Source organism: Stegostoma tigrinum, chromosome 21, assembly GCF_030684315.1.
Source record: "Stegostoma tigrinum isolate sSteTig4 chromosome 21, sSteTig4.hap1, whole genome shotgun sequence".
NCBI lineage: Eukaryota > Metazoa > Chordata > Chondrichthyes > Orectolobiformes > Stegostomatidae > Stegostoma > Stegostoma tigrinum.
The window spans coordinates 41,365,340-41,388,836 of NC_081374.1; the positions used below are offsets into that span (position 1 = coordinate 41,365,340).

A 23,497-nucleotide genomic window follows, 5' to 3' on the forward strand; every position below is an offset into this window, starting at 1 on the left:
TGGAGGGTGCTGCACTGATTATTAACCTAGGGGGCAAGCTCCACAAATGGATCGATCACCAGCTGAAAGCTGTAAGAGTATACCTGAGTCTAAGCACACTTCGCCATGACCACATGATGATGTCCTATTTCCTCAGCATCCTCCTGAAACAGATAAGTGCCTGAGGACAACTGAGTTGGGGCTGCTTCCTGGAAATGGGAAACATACCAGGAACACAATTTCCATGGTTACAAAATACACAGAATCCCTTTCCTATGGATGACGGCTGCAGAATGATCTAATGGGAGTGTTAATAGCCATGTTTATGTGATTTACAAACCTTGCACCAGGAAAATCTACAACAGTCTCAGAACATTTGGACTCAGGTTGAGGTGTCAGGATGAAAATGCACAAACTCTTCTTAGCAGGCAGGAGAGAGAGAGAGAGAGAGAGAGAGAGAGAGAGAGAGAGAGAGAGCGCATGTGCAGAAAAAAGAACTCAAGACCACTCATACAGTAAGATGTGCATACCAGTGACACCCCATGTGTCTGATAGATCCTTGTATGATCCAGATATGTGAAAATGTAAATGCTATTGCGATCTTCAGTGCCTCCAGCATCAGGTACCCACCCATCACTATGTGATATAGGTCAGCCCTCAATGACAGTGACTGATAGCCTAATTCACCAGTGGTTGGTGAGAGTTCTCCATACCAAGAGATGTGCCATCTCCTGCTCTTCTCCTGGATTTGGTCCCAGGACCAGATGGGAAGGTGGGTGAAAAACATGGAAGGATGAAATCAGACTCTAAAGTTATTGTGCTCTCTGTTGAATCTCAGAGGCTTCAGGGTCCCAAGAAGGAAATGAGATATTGTTATCTGAGCTGCGCTGGAACACCGCAGGCGGCTGCGATAGAAGTGTTGGTGTAGGAATATGGTGGTATAGTGAGGCTTCAGAAGCTGTGTTTTTTGTTTGCATACAGAATATAGGTGTTTTGCAAAATGGTCACCCATCTGCATTTCATCTCCCCAGTGTGGACGAGACCACACTGCCAGCAGAGAAGATTGAGTGAAGTGCAGGTACATCATTGCTTCACCTTGAAGGTGTGTTTGGGGCCTTAAATAGTGAGGGAGGAAAGAAATAAAGGGGTTAGCGTTACACTTTCTGCAGTTGCAGGGGAAAATGCCATGGGGATATGGGGAAGCGTTAGGAGCAAGACCATTACAAAGATCATTCTCTGCAGGACACCTTGAACAACTTCTCCTTTGGGATGATCTCAGCTTTCTTTCTACAGTAGGATACTCTGCCATTTGTAAAGAAAAAGCTCATAGAACCAGTTTTGCTGCTAGCTCAATAAAGATGTTAGTGCAGTGCAATGTTGGAACAGCTCAAACAGCAGGCTACAACCGTTTAGGTACCTTCTGTAGATATTGCACTTTTTTCCTCATTACGTTCCATTTTGCCTATCCAATTAACTTGTCTATATTCTTCTACATAAACAAGGTGATCAATATGGATTCTTAAAACATTATGGTATATTTGACATAAAATGCAAGAGCAGAAGCAGGCCATTTGGCCGATTAAGTCTGCTCCACCATTCAGTAACATCACTGCTGAGATGATTATTCAATTCCACTTTTATCCTGCCTTTTCCTTATCAACTTAAAAAATCTTGCTTACTCAATCTGGAATATATTTAAAACTCTGTGTGTGTGTGCGTGCGCGCGGTGGGGGGGGGGGAATTCCAGGTAAACTATCTCCAAGAAGAAGTGCCTCAACTCTGTCTAACCTGGATGACCCCATGCAACAAGGTTATAGGCTTTAACTCTGAAGAATGCAGCTAGCTATGAGGAAAAAAAAATTAACATATAAAACCAATGAAAACATTGGGGCAGCATGGTGGCTCAGTTAGTACGGTCCCAGCTTTGGGCATCTGACTGTGTAAAATTTGCACCTTCTCGCTATGTCTGTCTGGATTTCCACCGGGTGCTCTGGTTTCCTCCCGCAATCCAAAGATTTGCAGGTTAGGTGGATTGGTCAAGCTAAATTACCCACAGTGTCTAGGGTGAAAAATGCAGGGATAGGGTAGGGGGCGGATCTGGGTCGGATGCTGTTCAGAAGGTCGGTGAGGACTCAATGGGTCGAAGGGTCTGCTTCCACACTGTAGGGATTCATTGATATGATCTGTGTAGTCTACTAAAAATCTCGTATGCTTTATTCTTCTGTCTGGCTCAAACTACACAACCTCTCCTCACAAGAAAACCCCTCCATAACCGGTGTGAACCTTCTCTAGACTGCCTCCAAAATTATTATCCCCTCCTTCACCCCCCCCCCCCCCCGCCCCAGATATGGGGATCAAAACTGTCAGAGGATTTCAGCTGTGGTCTAACTAACTACTGTTTTGTATAGCTTTAGCAAGATCTTTCTTTTTCATTCCATTCCCTGAGAAATAAAGGCCAACATTGCATTTACCTTCCCTATTACCTGCTGAACTCAGATGCTAGCATTTTGTGAGATTCATGGATGAGGAATCCCAAAGCCTTCTATGCTGCAGCATTCACCATTTAAATAAGATCCAGCTTCTCTATTCTTCCTGCCTCATTATATTTTATCTGCCAACCTTCTGCTTATCCAATTAACCTATCTACATTCTTCTGCAGATGGTCATCCTCTCCACTTGCCCTCCCACCAATTTTGTCATTTACAAATGCGACCGTAGCACATTCATTTTTCTCACCCAAGTCATTTGTAACTAATTATGGTCCCAAATCTGGCCTATGGCATCTCACTGGTGACAGGGTGACACTCCAAAAACTGCTCCCCTAATCCTAAATAACTTCAACTAATTAGCCAATTCTCTGGTGGTGCTGATATAGTATCCCAAACACCATAAGGCTCTCAAGTAACCCAACATGTGGTATCTCAGAACAAATACTAGGAATACAAACGTTATCTCTCCACTACTTCCTCTTTATCACTTTCTTTAACATCTTACATGTAAGAGTGGAGCCATAGGTCATGATACTCAAAAAAAAATAGACTGATGAAAAAAAGGATTCTAATTCAGGCCAATCAATCCAACTGTGGTTTAAACATTGAGAAACGTTACTTTAGGGCAAAATTAATCATTGGAGAAGTGTGAACAAATCGAGGAGAGCTATCATAGATATCCTATGAACTGAAGGCTCAGTAACGTTTTCCTACCACTCCAAGCTGATTAAAAAAAAGTATTTAAACCCCTGAATAAATTTATTCCAAATGCCATCCGCTAATCAATGACATACCAATAACATGCCATACAACTTCACAAAAAAAAACTGACGGCATATCAAAATGTGTATGAATTCTAATTTCCTCCTTTGGTGTAATATTTAACACTTAGTGTAGGAAAGTGAACCTAGAGTAGACAGTAATATATTTTTGGTAACAGACTTGATGGCCCGAATGCCTCTTCTGTGCCATATGATTCTATTAGCTGAAACTCTGCAATGTCACACTGTAAAAAGCATTTATGCTTTTTCAACTAAACAACTTTTTATTACAATTCCTTAATTTTATCAATGACCACAAGTCAAAGATGGACCAAAGCAAACATTAGATATGTGTGGTCCAAGATTAAAATTCCAAAAGAAAGGCTTTGTTTAATGCAGTTGTTGACTTGCTCGCTGATCTGGTAAGTTTGTTCACAAACATTCCGTCACCATGCTAGGTAATACCATCATGTGTGCCTCTGGTCAAGTGGTGTTCTGTCCCACTTGCTGTGCGTCTTAGTTTGTTGGGGTGGGTGGCATCATTTCTGGATTTGTTTCTTTGTGGTTGGTATACGAGGTCCAGTTCTATACGCTCGTTTGTTAATGGAGTTCTGGTTTGAGTGCTAGGCCTCCAGGAATTCTTGCGGGTGACTTTGTTTGGCTGGTCCTGAAGAAACTGGCTAAACTTATGCACAACAATGACACAGACCTAGGACAAGCCAAGCAAAGACACACACGAGGACTCCTGGAGGCCTAGCATTCAAAACGGAACTCCATTAACAAACATGTAGAATTGGACTCCAAATAGCAACCACTAAAACAAATCCAGAAGTGATGTCACCACCTCAACAAACCAAGATACACAAACAGTAAGCAGGGCAGAACACCAACACTTCACGGGAGGCAAACTGATGATGCTGCCTGGCAGGGTGACGGAATGTTTGTGAACAAATTGACCAGTTCAGTGAGCAAATCAACAACTGTATCAACAACCTAATGATACTAATCTTCTCAAAAACCTTGGCTTTGTTTAATATCTTTTGGCTATGTTATTATGCTATTTTGATGGTATTAGAAGTAATAATTCAGGATCAAAATCTCATACATCAACTTGATCTATTTACAATGGGTTAGCTGAAGCCTTAACAGTACAGAAAATTGGCTTTTCCTTATAAACAAAACAAAAAAATTCATTCATTTCAACAGAAATGACACCTTGATTTTTATTTGAGGGCTGGGACGGTGTTCTATGGCTGCATTGAAAGTCACATCTGCTTTTTTGGCACAAGAAAAACACTCCATCACTACATGCCCCTTGCCAGCTGTACAATTTAATAGAAATGACTAAGGAGAAAGTTTCCAATTAAAGCAATTGTCTCTTCTAATGCAACAACTTTCATCATCTACAACACAACATTCTGCAATATTTTAAAACAGATAATATTTACAAACTGATGACAGGCTCTTAAATAACTCTTGACAAAAATACTGTAAACTTTAAGTTACAAAATAGCAAAAAAAAACACAGCGGATGCAACAGTTATAACTGGCAATCATTTTTTAAAAAAGACAGGTGATGTTGATTAAAATTCATCCATAGGACGATTGACATAAGAGTGTGATCAGTAGCTAAGGAGGCTCTATATTTTTATGGCATACACAAGCAGCTCTTTATAATCAAAAGTAACAATTGCTTTACAATCAAATCTCAGACATTTTTTCAACTTCAATCCTGCATGAGTAATAACCATAATTAGGACTACACATTTGATTTGTCCAAAACCTGCAAATCAAGGAATAGCATACATGCCTATTACAAATTAAAAGATTTACAGAAAGTGCAACTTATAAATAAGCTTTTAGTATAACTTCAGAATGCCAACAGCATTTTGCCTAAATACTACATGCTTCAAAATGTCCTCTCTTTCAAACTGGGTATTGTAGCAGCATCAGTCCTTTCTGGCCCTGGTTTAGAGTACACATTCAGTGTGAGCCACAAGACATCAACATTATGGATACAATGCAAAATTGATTACTCCTAATGAAAATGACAAGTAATTTTCAAGTTAGGGAAGTTACTGTTGAAGCACTGGTTAAAACTGTAAATCCTTGATTCAAAAGATCCCATATGAAGTTTTGCATTTTGAAGCCTTACACTGATATTTGCTCATGGTTACTGAACAACCATCTATTTTTGACCAACAGCTCATTATTGATTGCTGTTTAATCAAAAGTGAATAGTCAAAAGCTCAGTGATTAAAATAGTAACAATACTGGATGAGAGAAAAATATTGCAAAGAGAAGCAGGGAAAGAAAATTTATTAAAAAGGGTTACCATTCACAAACTGGCTTAAGTATGAATTTGAGCTCCAATTAGATTGAAGTCTATCTTGTGTGGGGACAACAAAAACAGTTGAGTCATAGATTAAATGACCAGAAAAATAAATGGTACCCAGATACATGCCCAAAATATGGACACATATCTTTTCAGAAGTTAACATTTATTGCAAGAAATCACTTGTACTATGGCAATATTACAAGGATAAATCACCAAAAATACATAATCCATGGAAATATTCCTACTGTTATTGTTGCTAATGAAAGTAGAAAACCAGTTACAAATAATTCTGAGTGTAACAAAATTTGGAAAAAGGAAATTCATATCTTGGCTTGTTTCACAAAACAAAACTGCATTAGTAGATGTAAGAAAATAAATGTGACCAGTGACTATTTGATTAAGATATCAAATACAAATACTACTTCTGGAGTTTCTTTCACATATCATGTTTGTGTCAAATGATTTAATTTATTAATGCTGAAGCTGTAGTGTAAATGTCGCTACTTCAGGGTACTATATATATTTATACTATACTTATCATTTAGAGGTCAGGATTTAACATTCATACAATAATGGGCATCCAAGTATTAACATTATAGAACTTCTAAGAATCCTTTAACTAGTTTATTTCAGTGTTTATGCAATAACCAAACTTTATATTTCTAATGAATTATGTAAATTAACTGAAAATAAAATTCACTAATGGGCATCAAATCACAAGACAGCATTTAAGCATCATGTACTTGCACACTTAAAATAAGAACTGAACAGCTTTATTTTCATCCACTTCTGACCAATTTACAAAACTAGAAACAACCACGTGCAAATACATGACTTTCATCTTTTATTTTTAAAATATATGAGCAAATTGTTCATTGTGATCAAGGTAAGAGATGGTGGTTTCATTCCTGCCTGTGCACATTTTTGGTTCTTATCATCAGTGGCACACATTCCCAGTCAGGTAGGGTTGATTAGACATTTAGCACAACACAATTTTGTGCAAGATCCATTGTTCTAAGTAAAAGCCTGTTCCTTTCAAATAAAAGCTAAGCACACAGGTGCTGTAGATCACTTGATGGACTAGGACAAAGCATGAAGCGCGTTAGAAGAAAGTTCCAACTTGTTGCTAGCATTTTAATGTAAGCTTAATTTTTTTTTGTCTAGGCAAAGGCCAGGACCAAATTCAGGGCATCCTTTTATAATTACATCTTTTTAGACTGTTTAGCAAAAAAGGCACGGAGTGCAATTTTTAAATGTCACAGCCCGTTGTGCTATTAACATTATGCACCTTATTGCCGGCACCAACCATCCTCTAATGCATGCATTACATAAAGTTAGTACAAACAGTTTTGTTTCGCAAGCCTGTACCCATTAAGAACTGGGATGAGGCTGACTAAACTGAGTTCAGTCAGAGTGCCTCAGCTAGCAAGGAGAGCAGAACCAGCAGTCTCAACTGAAGCCAAGCCACGATTCTAAAGGCTAGAGGGCAATAGAATAAAAAAGCCACTGCATCAAATGGCATCATTTTCAATATTAACATTGAAGCTTTAAGAGTTTGACAGTCAAATACTGGAACTCTTCACATGTTTAGAAATGACAAGATCATACCAGTCCCCTTTCTTCTGAAGTAGTACACAATTCTGTTTTTAATTTAGATTTGTGCCAAATTTTGGATGTGACCCACTTTAGACGTTTGATAGTAAATCAACAGCACAGATAGAACCAGATTAACATGCCAGGAAAAGGGCTTATTTCTACGCTTCAATTTCCTCAAAATACCCATTACTTTAAAAAGCATGAAATCATATCTGCAGCAAATAAACCCCTTGAAATTTCAAGTTAATGGTGCAGTGTGTCTATGGTAACACAGAATATGTTTTGAGTGTTCCGGCCATTCCACAGATTATGACATTAAGTGGCAGCTTTGCAGTTTTCTAACTACAAATTCGAACAAAAATGTACTAATATATTTGTGAAATAAGCCTCTAAATACAGTTGTCTTGTTAAGATAAACAAATCTTGTACTTTTGTAATGTGAAGAGATGCTATAGTGGTCCTTCAGGTTAAAATGTGGTAATGGCAGCTTTTATTGTAGTGCACGTACGTACTTCACCAGAAATTAATAGATCTCCATGACATTCAATAGATAGCATTTACAGACTTTTGCATCTGATTTGAACTGAACACTTGGTAGCTGAAAAAAGGTAACTGAGAGCAGGCACCTGGAAGGCAAGAGCTACTGTGTTTATCTAATCTGATAGTTGCGTGAAACGTTACCATCTTACAGAGAAAGTTTCCATTTCTGAATATGTAAATTAAATATGTGTAGTTCCTTGTGCATGCCAATAAAATATATGCCATCTACAACGTTTAGCACATAAAGAATCAAATAATTACATCAGCAAGGATTTTTTTAAAAAAGAAACAAAATCCGGAAAGACTCTCAGTATTTAGATAACGAACAAATGCAACAAAGTTTTGTTTCTTTGTACAAAAACATTTTAAAACTCTAATAAATACTGTGTGGTGGGTATCAGCTTTTACAACCAACAAGCAGATAGCCACGGGAGTATCGATCACATCCTGTGAACAGAAAAAAAGAAGTCCAAGAAGTTCATCTTCCTCTGAAAGGTGGAGAAAATTATTTAATGTGCACTGGTCTGTCATCAGACTTTAGCCGTTTTCGCCTAGGTTGAACGAAGTCATCGTCTGAATCCTCACTGATATGAGCTTCATCTTCGTGGTCAGAATCCGACTCTACCAGAGGTGTAAAGGTTCTGTCTGAATAAACCACCTGTAGCTTTGTTTCAAAATAGCTTTCTAGAGCCTTTCCAGCCTGGGCTACCTCTGAATCTGCCTAGAAGTGAAGGCAATGCAAAAGTATTTAATATTACTTTGCGTCATCATTTTAACAAAATATTCATCAATAAAACACAAATATTAATTGCTAAATTGTAATGCATCAAATCCATACAGACCTTCTATTTCACATTTTGTATCAGACTAGTTGATCTCAGCCAGAGAAGAGTTGAATTCTTATGACTGAGCTTAGTGTTCTTAGGTTCGGGATTGAATGTGGGAAATGAGCCAAGGCCTATGCTTGGCAATCAAATGATCAATGCAAAAACTTTTGCTAGAGTAGGGTTCAGTTCGAATAACAATCTACTAAAGCTCACTGTCTACAGTCTCAAACATCCACTTAAGAGGAGGAGGCAGGATCATGTGAATCCTCAATAATCTATACTATTACAAATAATACATTCAGGTGACTAGAACATGGTTAAGACAAATTCTTCAATTACAACTTGCATAAGAAGTCTACTTTTCAATTAAAGTAGAATCTTTGAAAATTTGTTCATACAAAAACAAACATCTTAGTGTATACAAAATCCTCAAAACAAAGGCACTCATTTTTAAAATTTTCTGGCTTTACAACATGCAGCCAGACAAGATGGTCATGTCCTCTAATACATCAGAGGCTTATAGAAGTACCTCAGAAGTAGATAAGAAAGCCCACTTTTCTCAGTCACCACTTTACAAATCATTCAACTTAAGTCAACATCATGGTATTTGCTTTAAAATAGTATATCTACTTACTTTACAATGTCTTTATGCTATTTATGCTTTGCCTCACTGTCTGCTGAACCTTCACTCTAGGCAGTTTCTCTTGGCAGCTTTTTTAGTGGTGATCTGCCATTGCTTTCCTTTCTCAGGAACCGGGCAATGAAAACCCAATGCAGCAGGAATCAAACCAAAGCTTAAGGTATTATCAGAATTCGACACCAAGCCAGCTAGCTAAACTAATCTCAGCCTCCTGACTAACCACTGTCAACATATCACAAAATATTAGGCTTCTCCAATACTATTCAAGGCTTTCCATACATACTCTTGGTCATACAACATACTACATTGGTTATGGACAAATTACAGCATCCCAATTTACCAAAATTGAAGCACAACTCAAACCCAGACATTAACGCAAACATAAATGTCATCCCTGAACATAAATAATCTATTGCATTTGCATAGTCTTTCACAAACTCAGCTAATGAACCACTTCAAATATACACATTACAGATAAATGCAGCCAGTATGGACCCAAGGTATCACACATATCATTGAGATAATGGTCAGATAATCTGTTGAGATTAAATGAGGGCTGCATATCTACCAGAATATTACAGCGCTCTGTTGGAAATAATGCCACAGAATTGTTTACTCCTGCATGTTGGCAGCTGATGGGAGTTTAACATGCAAGTTGAAAGGCTGAAACTCCCTCTCATTACTGCACTGAAGCAGTCCTCTGCTCTGGTCTCCAAAGTAAGCTTGAACCCACCACCTTGATGTGCTACCACTGAATAAAGGTTGACAGATGAAGTACCAGATTAGTGTGTTATTTACATGGACTGCCCTTTTTGACATTCTGTATCATTCTCAAAATTCACGATCTTGTAACACATGTTCAGAGAATTTGAAAAAAAAATCAAGTTCCTGACAACTTGCACTGTAAATTAGCCTTGTAGCTGAGCAAAGAAGGGTTTAAGGTGCTGTATTTGTTTACATTGTTTGCCAGGTAGACAAATATTAAGGTAACTAAGACATCCAGAGGAATGAATTTCTATTTCTAATGTGCATTTATTATTAGCTTTATGCACCTCTCAATCAAAATGTGGCATTATAATACTGAATTTCACATCTGGCTTTTGAGAACTGAATTTCCAAACATTGTAAAGGGCTGACAAGAAAGGCAGCTCTACTATTTACCAATAAACTCCTCAGAGGCCAGTGGAAGAAGGAGAAAAAAAATCAGAACTGGATTTATTAATCTCCATTCCAGCCATTTTCTCACACTCAAAGAATATAACAATGGGGATAACCACTTCGCTGACAACTGTAGAGCACCCAATTACTAGAGTATTAGGGCATTTTGGATGCAAAGTAACATAGTATTTGATGCTGACAAACTGAATATTTTCTGTAACTGGGCATCCATAATCAAGCATTCCAGGCCTTTACCCTGTACAATCTTGAGATTAATAGAGGACAATTCCCTGCTGCACTCATGGGGTACTCCCTTTCTTATTCCCACAATTATTTTAGAAATTAATATTAATGGCAACTGAGGAGCAGCAGTCTGTAGTGGGTGCATGTTTGTGGCTTACAGAGTGCTACAGCCAGTAAAGTCAACTTTATCTCATCAACTGGTCTGAATTTGAGGCAAAGGTTCAAAAGTAAAAGGTTGAGGTGTCAAACATTCCCTTGCACAATGAATGCAACCTGACAGAATGGACAGTGGCTAAAATAATATTAGGTTTTGTTTCATAAATAACTTTCCTTCCATTCCACAAACCTCATGTGGAATTTCAGCTTTATATTAACAACCAACTTCAACTGATGCACGCTGCAGAGAAAGAAACCGGTCTGTCATAAGCAGGGGTGATGTTTTACCTTGGTTCTCATTTCCCTTTCTTTGGTCCTCATGAGGGCTTGAGGACCATTTTGAACCCCAGGTAATAGGGTAACCTTTATGAGACAATAAAATTCATAACATAAATTTGTTTTATGTTGCACTGATAAAGAAAAACATCAAAGTTTCCTTAATATTTACAGTTTACCCTTTAAGTGCATACTCATTTAAGTACTACAACAAAATGTGTTTCTAAAAAAAGGCTTTTCTTAAAAATGAAAAGTATGAGGGGTAGTATATTATAGCAGTAAATAACTATCAATATCACTTGGAACTGTCATGCTGATATCTTCAATGTCCTTTGCTCAATTTTAAAATGTTTACTCTTTCCTGTGTGACTGATATCTTCAGCAATCTAAGTGCATTACTACATGAGCAAGTTGTACCACACACGATCAATGCTCAATGTAAAACTACGGCGATTTATATTACGAACAGCAGCATATTTGTATATATCCTGTCTGGCCTGCGAATCTGGTGGTAGTTAAGTTTTATTCAGAGTTTATCACACAATCTCACTGCTGGAAAAATAAACAAAGCATTTCTTGAATTTATATCAGATTGTGTATCAACTCTCAAGTATGGAACACTAATACTGAAGTCCCCCACTGAGTAAAGACATATGATTCTGTAGTGAAACCTACACAGCCAAGATCTAATTCTTGGGTCTTCTAGGCTTAGTTACTGGTGTTCTTAGTACTCAAGGGCCCTTAGTAATCAGCATTTACATTCCTGACTAACCATGGGATTGGCATTAGTGATGTGCATGACTAGTATGTCTGCAACAGCCCAAGCAGCAACAGTTCAGGACACCCGCGTAAAAAGCCCACTAGCAAGAGACACTTTCTAAGGAGTGAGAAAGTCAATGGCTGCGTGATAAATGTGAGAAAGTGAAGAAAACAATAAGAAAATAGTAAGAAAGCATGCATGCTGTTTATTATGTGATATGACGACTGCAGAATCATCTAGCAATAAATCAACTTGCAATAGATAGCTAGGTTTTTAATTCAACTTCTTAGCTAGGCATGCCTAGGTCCATTTCAGTTAGAGGATGACAGATTATTTTCAGAGTGTCTGAACATATGTCAAAAGCACAAATGAGATTTTGCCAAACCTAACAAATTGTTATCCAAATGGCTGTCAAATTACAGGCAGAGTGTATTTAATAGCAACGAAGTACTTCATAAAGTCATCGTCTAACTTCAGTAGTTACGTCAGGTAGCCTGTGAGCAATTTTTAAATCATAAGCCAAAAATATCATTTCAACTTTAATTATATGGGGAGAAATTTAAGCACGTACTGTAATATAGCTGCACTACATGATACCACAGACTACCGCTGAAACAGCAAAACTGTTTGAAGATTCTAGAGCAACCTTCTTGTTGTCAGAAGTTAAAAAAGCTCTCCAGAATGGAATTTTATCCAAAATAAAGGTATTCTTTCCAAAAGGAACTTTGCACAGTTCATGTAGTATTACAGTGAGGGATCTTCCTATCCTTGCTTTACAGAATTAGCCAAAGGAGAAGATGTATGTAGAGGAGTGCTTGGTCTTAAAAACTTCAAAGTACTAGTTGAATCAAAATGTGCAATGTGCCCTGATGACGGCCATTCTGGTCGCTAAGGGCAGAGTTGCTGAAACGAACAAACTGCATTTAAATAATTATCAGTAGTAATATGGTCTTTATATTTAAAATTCATTCACTTCTCATTTGTGGCCATTGATCTCCTTAAACTACATATTATGGACAGTAATGTATGAAGTACAATGATGAGAGATTCTTGAGCTCCAATTTGTCACAGTCATCAGATTACAGACCCAAGTAAACTGAATGGGGAATATCTAAACAGTAATTAGTAGAGAAAGCTCAGTTATATCTAATATCTGCAGAAATACCTCATTTTTTGGAAGTACATGATCAGTGAAGACAACTTTATTACCAGGGCCAAGTATACTATCTTTGATAAAGAGGTTTTACTATCTTTGGTTTTCTTCAAGAAAATTAATCAAGATAATACCCTGAAAATATTTCTAAATGAGTACAATAATTAAATAGTTTAAGCAGAGTTTAGGCATCCTAGGAAGAACTTGAATGCAGCTGGCCAAGTATGTTTTGAAATTGAGGGTCCCCTGATTTATGTTATGACAACAATTTTAATACTATTACACTTGCTTATTTTGGGCTACTTTGTCAAATAAAAAGTCTGTCATTTTTGCTTATACTGGCAAAAACTGTATCCTGTGGAAAATGTGGCTAAACATGGATATTATGCTGTCAAGGGCAGACCAAGCTCATACAAACAATATTAAGCTTCAAAATGAAGAACAAATGCCATACAAGGAGAAAAAAAACTTCCTGAAATTTTGAGGATCAGAGAACAGATTCAAACTGCGTTTTTTTAAAGATTGAAAGTTACTATGTAGTCCACAGCAAAGTCACAGCTCCCTGAATTCAACTGCTTCAACTGGCATTTATGCTCCGTACAGATTTCACCTCCTGTCTCTTCATCAAACCCCAGCAGCTTTTTTATTTTTTTTGACTTCATGGATTTATCTAGCTTTCCCTTGAACACGTTGATGTTAGTTAACTCAATTGAACTATGAATTGTGAGGAGAACAGTGATAAACTACAAAAGGCGAGGTGGGCTGGTGAAATGGACAAGCTCATGGTTAATAAAATGCAATATTTTGGTAAGAACAATGAAGAGGGGTAACAAAGCAAAGCTCACAATTCTAAAGAGAAGAGAACTGGGGGAATATGGTAACTGACAGTGGCAGAGAGAGCAGTTAGAAAAGCAGAATGCTGGGGTTTATAAATTAAGGGATACATTATAAACACAAAGAAGTTGTGAGGAACCTACAAAAAACAATGGTTCATTCTCAACTGGAGAACTGCACCCACCTCAGGGCACCACAGAAATAATCTGAAAGCTATAGCGGTGCAGATAAGATTTACAAGAATGATTCCGGGAACAAGGGACTTCAGGAGCATGGAATGTTGAGAGAACCTCAGTTTCTCCTTTGAAAGGTTCGGAGAGATTTGAATGTGATATTCAAAATCATGAAGGATCTAACAAAATAAAAATTGTTCCCATTGGTGGAACTGAGAATCAAAGGATACCAATTTAAGATCAATGTCAAAAGAACCAATAACAAAAGTGGAATTTGTTTTAAAGCAGTGAGTGGTTAAGTTGTGGAATGCACTGCTTAAGTATGTAGTTAGCGGAAACATATTCAATTAGTTTCAAAAGTAAGTTTAATAAACACTTGCAGAAAAATTCCAGGGCTACAAGGAAAGGGAAGGGAGCAAGATTCGAGAAGTTGTTCTTGCACACAGGGCCTCTTTGTATGTTTTATTCATTCTATGATTTTATAAATAATGTTTGTCTTTTGTAGTTTTAAGAAATAAAAGAATGTCTACTTAATTCTTCTACTTACGTTCAATGAATGAACATTTATTACAATTACATTAAACATTTACAGAACTCTGCCAGCTTGGACATAATTTGCACATGCTCTCCAATGCTTCGCTATGTTTGTTACAGTACAGAGACCATATCAGAGTACAGTACTCTAAGCATGGCCTAGCCATGGCTTTGGATTCTTCCTTAAAAAAACTGCAGTTTTGTTTTCTACTTGTCAGTTTTAATGGCTAAGTTTCCATGCTGTATCTGGCCTCTTTAGTCTTAGTAAAATCACAAGTATATAAGTCAACTCTCATTTGACATTTCAACAGCCATTCTTCAAATATGTTAAGAATTGTTTTGTATTTCAATGCTGTATTCCTCAGTATTGACTCTCTCTCTCAATTTTGAAGTTGAACTTTTGATTCCAGATCATGTATACAAATTAGAAAGTGGCCCCAAGCATTTCCCTGAGAAACACACCTCCCATTTTCTGTCAATTGTAGGTAACTATATTTAATTTTTTTTGGTTTATGCAGCCAGTTTGCTTTTCATTCTGCCCTTCCTGATACGTCTTGACCTAAGCCCAGAAGGTACTTTTCTTTTGTCTTTTGAAAATCCATGGGTATTACATTTACTATTTTACTGTTACTTCCTTTTGTTATCTATTAAAGAAGTGTTCAGTAAAGGACGATTGCATAGCTTGACTATACTGCTTTTGAGATTAAATTCAAATCAAACTCAATTCATATCTGGCATTATTGAAAGTGGCATGGAAAATAAATTCTTAAAATGGACTGAAAAACAACACTGCCATCAGAAACAGGTAACAGACCTGAAGGTTTTGGTGCATTTGAAATTTTTACACATTGAAATTCACACACCATACTTACTTCATTGAATTTTTCACAGTTCTTGAAAATGAGCCTAATGTCAGCAACAAAGTTCTCTGGTGTTTGGTAATGTTGTGAGTGCTTTTTCTGCAATTTCATTTTCACTCTGGATAAATCCATTGGATTCTTAATTATTCTGTAATAATCAGGAACCTAGAAGGAAAAAAGAAGGAAAAGCCTGTCAAATTCCCCATTTGGATTGGCACATGAAAAATGACAACTGAAAAAGGGTGAAGTAATGGATGCTAGTACCAGAATCACAGCGCAAGTTACCACCCACGTGAAAAATGAAGAAATTATGATCTAAACATAGTCAGCCACATAAAAATCTTCATTACATCAGTGTTAAAGTATTCATTTATATCTCCCCTTAGAAATACCTCTGAGAGCTCAGTTACTGAAGGTAGATGCGTGTACATGCTTGTATAAGCAAATAGACAAAATTAGGCACTAAGATGGTTAAGTTAGCAGCATTAGGTAGAATCAAAGCATGGGAAGATGAGTATAAGCAATGCCAAAGCTAGATACAGTGTGGTATTAAATTCAAACGCATCTTCTTACATATACTATTACACCTATCTAAGGTTCAGCAAAGGAAAATAAACCAATTTACATTTGGGCACTGCTCAGGGCTCTTCTGGCACAGCAGTTGTGTCCCTATCTCTGGACCACATTGGCCAGGTTCAAGTACATCTATCACAAGGGAACGATTAAAAATAATTATGAGGCTACATATTGCTAACTGTCTACTAAATATATTCAAATATAGGCATGAGATGGGCATTGACTGAGGTTTCGCTGTGGTGCTATAAATAGATCCCAACTTAAAAATGCATTGCTGGGTTTGGAAGTGCTTCTAGTCTGTAACTGTAAACAAATGCTTGTGAAAGTAAACAAAAGGCTGGTTCTCTCATCATACCCTTCAGTAACTGGCTTATGAATGATAATCCATGCATTGGCAACTCTGACAGGAAATCACACTGCTTTCAAATAGCATTCACTTTGCAACAGCTCTTTTAACGTAAAAGGTATTAAAATGTAGAAATGCTTCAGAAACTGAACACAGCTCCAAGCCAAGACACTTACAGAGGAAGGAACAGGTTCTTGGAATGCAATGCTCATTTCATGACAATAAAGATATAACAGGAGACGCTCACACTTCTAAAAAAAAACAGAACATCAGTTAATGAAGCTGCAAAACAGAGTTTAAGGTTGGTTTATAAACAACTATGTTATATACGGTTTGCTTCCGAAATTAGTTTCTCAAGAAACTGGATTATCATTTGAAAATCTAAAATTTCAGACACAAAAACTTGAACAAAATAAATATAAAAGAGCTAGTACAGGAATTAGGCTCGAGGCCTTCTCTGCCATTTAATAAGATTCACTCCAACTTCAACTCTGCTTCTCATCAATACCCTCAATATTCTTCTACTCTCTTCAAATCCTAAGTAGGTTGGCATGCTAATGTGTTACGGAGATCTGCGTGGAATAGAAGTGTAGGATGAGATGCACAATCGCTAGGCTCACAATAAAACCCCAACTCCTAACTTTGGCACCTTTCAACTTTTTGAAAAAAACCATCGTTCTAAACTGGCAAATTTTAAACATTCATCAGTAAGTAAATTAGTTCTTACAATATACATTTTTAATTTGCTATTAATTTAAATAATCCAATCTGACTTTCTTAAAATGCTTTAAAATAATATTCCATCATGATAGCCTTTTGTAGCATCATATTTTGAGTTTGACAAATTCCTGTGAGGTTCTCTCAATCAGTGTCTTTCAGGAAAACCAGTTTTGCCTGCTCTAACCTGTCCTCTGAGCACATGCTTAGGTTTATAGCTTTGTTGTACTTTTCTCTGTTTTCAGTAAACTTCTTTACTGTAAACTTCTTTGCAACATTTAAACAAGTACTGAACACAGCATTTAAGCAGCACTGCTAAATCTCACTATAATTTTTATACCTATAATCTACTGCTCGTTAGTTTTCAATTTCCTTTAATTCTCTAAGCATACGGTACTGAATTTGCAAATTACAAGTCCATTCATCCAAAATTAGGAGTTCATTCTTCTAAGTCCTGTCCATGACTCTGCTTGTAATAATGATGCTCAACTCATAACCTACTTGTATCAACCAACAGACACCATTTATAGTTCTCAAATGACAGGGGGTTGATCTACAAATAAAACAAATTTTACACGCGTTCCAAATTCCTTTGCAAAGCTCTGAACAGTATAATGTCTCTACTGAATCTTATTTGAAAGAACAGAACATGGGAAAAATAGTTTACATTTAGTTTCCACATTAGTTGTATGTAAATTACAAGGAAGAGGGGTTAAAAACCAACTCCAAACAAATTTTAAAACAACACTTCCTCCCCACTGGTACTGATAACACATTCGAAATAGGTTTTTGCTTCCCATTCAATTCTTACCCAGTCCTCTGTTTCATTGAAGATTGCAGCTTTTAATTAAAAATATTTCATATTAAAAACTTTACGTTCCTCAACGTCCAAACGAACAATCATTAATCACGTTATCTACACTAACTGCTTAACGAGTATCATACTGCTAGAAATAAACTGAAGTTTGATTAAAGAAAAAAAAAGTGTCATTTTTTAAAAATGAAAATAAACTTTTCTTCAAATAAATGGGACTCACCCTTTGGTCAACTGGAGCCAGGCTTGGTCCAGTTTTTCCTTTCTTTATATGATGCAGATTATCACAATCATATTCCACTTCTGGTTTGGACAGGTCCCGACAAAACGTGCAGATCCACTCCCCACTTCATGGGACCAAAAGGAGGGGGTAAAAAGACATTAAGTATTAGTATTCTGAGTAAATTGGAACCTTACACATAATTAACTGTGAAAGATATTACAATACTTTCCGCCTTTAGCAAACAGCCTAATTAATCTCAGATTCAAAAGTTAGAATTTATCATGCAGGGCAGAGTAATTCAGAAATTACCATTCAGTTCTAAATTTCAGAACTGCAGAATCTGTTTTTTTTTGTATCAATCTTTACACATTTTTCACTTCTGTATTTTTATCTTCCTCCTTTTTTTTTTCTTTAGACTTCTCATTTTGGGTCCACATTTTTTGTTGCTTTATCGTCATACTTCTTTTTGCTTTATTTGGACGCAACACATTAACAATTTAAGGTGCATTTGCACATCAGGTGCCCAGAGAATGGTTTGATTTCCTTAGTTTTATTCTTTTACATGTATGCTGATTGGTCAGTTGCTGTATGGGTTTTAATCACTAGAACAGTAGTTATTAAAAACATCTCAGGTTAAGGCCTGGAAGTTGTCAACATCATGAGTAAATAGGATAATTTTTATTCTTTTGAATACTTTTTTCTTTACAGAACTTGAAAAGTGCACACTTTCTTGTACAATGACAAAGAACAAACATTTCCAGAGTTTGGCAACAAAATGAATATTGTATGCCAATGCATGGAAGATTATAGGACATTCCCTTGGTTGAGGGAACACAAGCAGAAGCAATCTTCCTGAGGGTTCTGTTCTTTATTTTTCATCAAATTGTGTACAGATCTGTCATTAGGAGGGAACAGGGCCAAGAACATGGACACAGTAAAGGGATGATGACTCTGTGGAACTTAGTCACAGAGAAGGTGTGGAGGACAAATCACTGACTGTCTTTAAGGCAGAGATAGATTGGTACTTGATAAAGAAGAGGATTAAGAGTTACCGGGAAAGGGCAGGAGAATGGGGTTTAAAAACATATCAGCCATGATCAAATGATGTAGCAGTATCGATGGGCCAAATGGTCTAATTCTGTTCCTATTTCTACTGGTCTTCTGATCTTTTCTGTTCCGATTTAAGGAGAGAAAGGAAACTGCAATAAATAAACCTAATAAATTTATCAAACAGGACATCAGCAGGGCATTCAGACACTCAGTTATATGTAGCCAACAGACAATTTGTGAGAAATATATTCAACATGAAGTGCTAAAATTGATTGCAAACACATATATCATGCAGTCGAACTTAGATGCATATATAATAGGATAAAACTAATTGTGTAAATTCAGATATAAGATATTCCTAAAAACTGGCTTATTGGCTAATAATCTAAATTCTTAATTGCTGCTACAACTTAATATTAAGAAAAGAACAGACATACCTCGGAAAGTTGAGAAGTGTAGGTACGTGACACGCAAGATGGAAAACCTTTGGACACTTGTCACAACACAGAAGATCTCCACCATTCTGACATACAGCACACCAATCCTCATTAGGGTCTTCATCCTTATTATTGCTGTTGTCCCCTCCAGCTCGTGGTGAGCGATGTGCAAAGTTACGGATTGGTGATTTTCCATTTACAGCATTATTCAGTTGCCTGCAACTTCCCGTCTTGTCAGAAGTCTCCATCTTCACGTGGTTTTCAACTTGCCTAAGTCCTTCGATATCAGTCTCACTCTCAGAGTGCAAGTTGTTGGAAAGAGGTGGTGTCAAGCTGCTTTCAGGGCTACTCATCTAAATTTACGGGGTAAATGTGTGGATTATTCAGCAATTAATGTCATATACAAATGTGAAATTTTTAACTCCCTTTCCATCCTTATGCCCAAACAGACCCTCTGCAGCCCCATTTTTTGTCCAAGGGTGCAGGAGCTAAACAGCTACTCCCAGGTATCCGCTTTGATCACTTGCAATGGTCAACAAGGCAGTTTAGCCTCTCAGGTCGCATATCTCCCCATTCTCCTTGCAGCAAAGTACTTGGGTCAGTGATAATAGGAACTGCAGATGCTGGAGAATCCAAGATAACAAAGTGTGGAGCTGGATGAACACAGCAGGCCAAGCAGCATCTCAGGAGCACAAAAGCTGACGTTTCGGGCCTAGAAGCTTCATCAGAGAGGGGGATGGGGAGAGGGAACTGGAATAAATAGGGAGAGAGGGGGAGGCGGACCAAAGATGGAGAGAAAACAAGATAGGTAGAGAGGAGAGTACAGGTGAGGAGGTAGGGAGGGGATAGGTCAGTCCAGGGAAGATGGACAGGTCAAGAAGGCAGGATGAGGTGGTAGGTAGGAAATGGAGGTGCGGCTTGAGGTGGGAGGAAGGGAAGAACAGGTTAGGGAAGCGGAGACAGGCTGGGCTGGTTTTGTGATGCAGTGGGGGGAGGGGACGAGCTGGGCTGGTTTTGTGATGCAGGGCTCCCCTTCGCCCACTGCATCCCAAAACCAGCCCAGTTCTTCCCTTACCCCCCCGCATCACAAAACCAGCCCAGCTCGTCCCTTCCCCCCACTGCACCACACAACCAGCCCAGCTCTTCCCCCCCACCCACTGCATCCCAAAACCAGTCCAACCTGTCTCTGCCTCCCTAACCTGTTCTTCCTCTCACCCATCCCTTCCTCCCACCCCAAGCCGCACCCCCATCTACCTACTAACCTCATCCCACCTCCTTGACCTGTCCGTCTTCCCTGGACTGACCTATCCCCTCCCTACTTCCCCACCTATACTCTCTCCACCTATCTTGTTTACTCTCCATCTTCGGTCCGCCTCCCCCTCTCCCTATTTATTCCAGTTCCCTCTCCCCATCCCCCTCTCTGATGAAGGGTCTAGGCCCGAAACGTCAGCTTTTGTGCTCCTGAGATGCTGCTTGGCCTGCTGTGTTCATCCAGCCTCACATTTTATTATCTTGGAATTCTCCAGCATCTGCAGTTCCCATTATCTCTTCTTCAGATTCCTCCTCACTTTTACTGTTCAGCTGCAATTTTCTTAACTGGGCGACTGGTTGCACACACGTTCCCAATTTTTAATTAAAGCACAGCAGGAAAGTGTGTTTAAGGTTTGTGGCAAAAGGAATTTTAATGGCGTGCTATGCAGCCTAATATGTTATATGTGTGCAATGCAAACGTGTTAGGTGGTGTATAAGGATACGTAGTTGATTGAGGTAGGTTCAAATAAGTCAATAGCTCCATTGCAGTGGCAGCCAAGAATATAATCTACAGGGACACTTGACCTCACAGCTCATCAACCTTTTAGCTTATTCAGTTTACTTCCAAACAACAATGTGTTAGTCGCCAGCTGGTACTACCATGAAATTTACACCTGCAGCTCTCTGAAAGTATGAATGATTTTATCTACAGAAACATAATTAAGTTCTGTCAAAAACAGTTTTAAAAAAGCTTTTAAGATGCATTCAAGAAATGCTTAAACTGAAAATTTGCTTCTACTCTATTTTAATGACTGGTGATGAAGTATTTGAATATGTTAATTGATGCACTGGAGGGGGGAAAAAGTCAAGCTCAAAAAAATTTACTCTAGCAAAGGACTACCATGGAAATTTTTGATGAAGCCACATGTTACTTCAAGCTTACCATGCAAGCGCTTCTCCGGCCATCTTCTAAATGCTCATGTTTTACAGAAGCACCAGTAAAACTGCACACATCATCCTCTGTGCCTGGTTCTTGCTTCACTTTGACTTGGTCTGGTCGAAAGACTGAGATCCCCCTCTCTGTACCTTGAGCTTTACCAGAGGAGCTACAGCTATAAGAAGTACACTTACAATCAGCATACTCAGGTTAGTTTTAATCACAAAGAAATGCAAGTTCAGATTCGTAAAGATGCAGAATTTTAGTAATACAAAACACAATAAAGATATGGCTGTCACTGATCACTTAAGCCATATTTTAGATTGAATTGAATTGAACTCTCAGGATGTTTCAAATCTGATAAGATCAGGAAATTTAGTTAAGAATTGGACTGTCCAAAAATAACAAATTAGAAAGCCTCTGGTGAATCCAATATCTGTTGTTGATGACATCGCTACATTAAATGAGTTTGGCAACCTTCAATCCAAAAATATACAAAATATCATTCTGTAAGCCCCACATCCCCCTCAAAAATCTGCATGATGTAAAATTAGCAATTTTAGAGAAATCAACAGTTGACTAGCATGGCAAATAGCTTACAGGGAACTAGAAAATAGAACAAAGAAAATTACAGCATAGGAACAGGCCAGTTGGCCCTCTGAGCCTGTGCCAATCAGATCCTCTATCTAAACCTGTCACTTATTTTCCAAGGATCTGTATCCCTCTGCTCCCTGCCCATTCATGTATCTGTCTAGATACATCTTAAATGACCCTATTATGCCTGCCTCTACACCTCCACTGGCAATGCCTTCCAGGTGCCCACCACCTCTGCACAAAGAACTTTCCACGCATATCTCCCTTAAACGTTTCCCCTCTCACTTTGAAATTGTGACCCCTTAGTAATTGAGTCCCCCACGCTGGGAAAAAAGTTTCTTGCTATCTACCCTGTCTATACCTCTCATGATTTTGTAGGCCTCAATCAGGCACCCCCTCAACCCCCGTTTTTCTAATGTAAATAATCCTGATCTACTCAACCTCTCTTCATAGCTAGTGCCCTCCATACCAGGCAACATCCTGGTGAATCTCCTCTGCACCCTCTCCAAAGCATCCACATCGTTTTAGTAATGTGATGACCAGAACTGTACGCAGTATTCCAAAGGGGGTCAAACAGAAGTCCTATACAACTGTAACGTGACCTGCCAACTCTTCTACTCAATACCCCGTCTGATGAACAAAAGCATGCTGTATGCCTTCCTAACCACTCTATCCACCGGCGTTGAGCTTTAGAGTACAATGGACCTGAACACCCAGATCTCTCAGTGCATAATTTTCGCCAGGGCTTTTCCATTTATCATACAGTTCAGTCTTGAATTGGAACTCCCAAAATGTATCCTCTCGCATTTGCCTGGATTGAACTCCATCTGCCATTTCTCCACCCAACTCTCTAATCTATCTATATTCTGCTGCATTCTCCACTTCACTATCTGCTACTCCACCAATCTTCGTGTCATCTGCAAACTTGCTAATCAGACCATCTATACCTTCCTCCAGATCATTTATGTATATCACAAACAACAGTGGCCCCAACACAGATCCCTGTGGAACACCACTGGTCACACTTCTCCATTTTGAGAAACTCTCTTCCACTACAACTCCAGTCAGTTCTCTATCCATCTAGCTAGTACAACTGGGACGCAATGCGATTTCACTTTCTCCATCAGCCTATGATGGGGGACCTTATGAAACGCCTTCCTGAAGTCCATGTATTTGACAACTACAGCCCTTCCCTCATCTATCAACTTTGTCACTTCCTGAAAGAATTCTATCAA

The 23,497-nt window shown here is 38.2% G+C and overlaps 1 protein-coding gene across 2 annotated transcripts in view; it reads right to left on the minus strand.

Moving 5' to 3' along the window:
• Positions 1–4,447: 4,447 nt before the first annotated feature.
• trim33 (tripartite motif containing 33) overlaps positions 4,448–23,497 on the minus strand; it is a 142,364-nt gene continuing 123,314 nt past the window's right edge. The window contains exons 14-20 of one of the 2 annotated variants that reach the window (XM_048553203.2): positions 21,675–21,843; positions 19,481–19,833; positions 17,994–18,117; positions 16,416–16,490; positions 15,330–15,482; positions 11,016–11,090; positions 4,448–8,424 (exon numbers count right to left, since the gene is read on the minus strand). In XM_048553203.2, coding sequence (XP_048409160.2) covers positions 8,209–8,424; positions 11,016–11,090; positions 15,330–15,482; positions 16,416–16,490; positions 17,994–18,117; positions 19,481–19,833; positions 21,675–21,843 — 1,165 coding nt within the window. In that variant the 3' untranslated portion in view covers positions 4,448–8,208. The remainder of the gene's footprint in view (positions 8,425–11,015; positions 11,091–15,329; positions 15,483–16,415; positions 16,491–17,993; positions 18,118–19,480; positions 19,834–21,674; positions 21,844–23,497) is intronic. The other variant, XM_048553204.2, reaches the window with a different exon arrangement.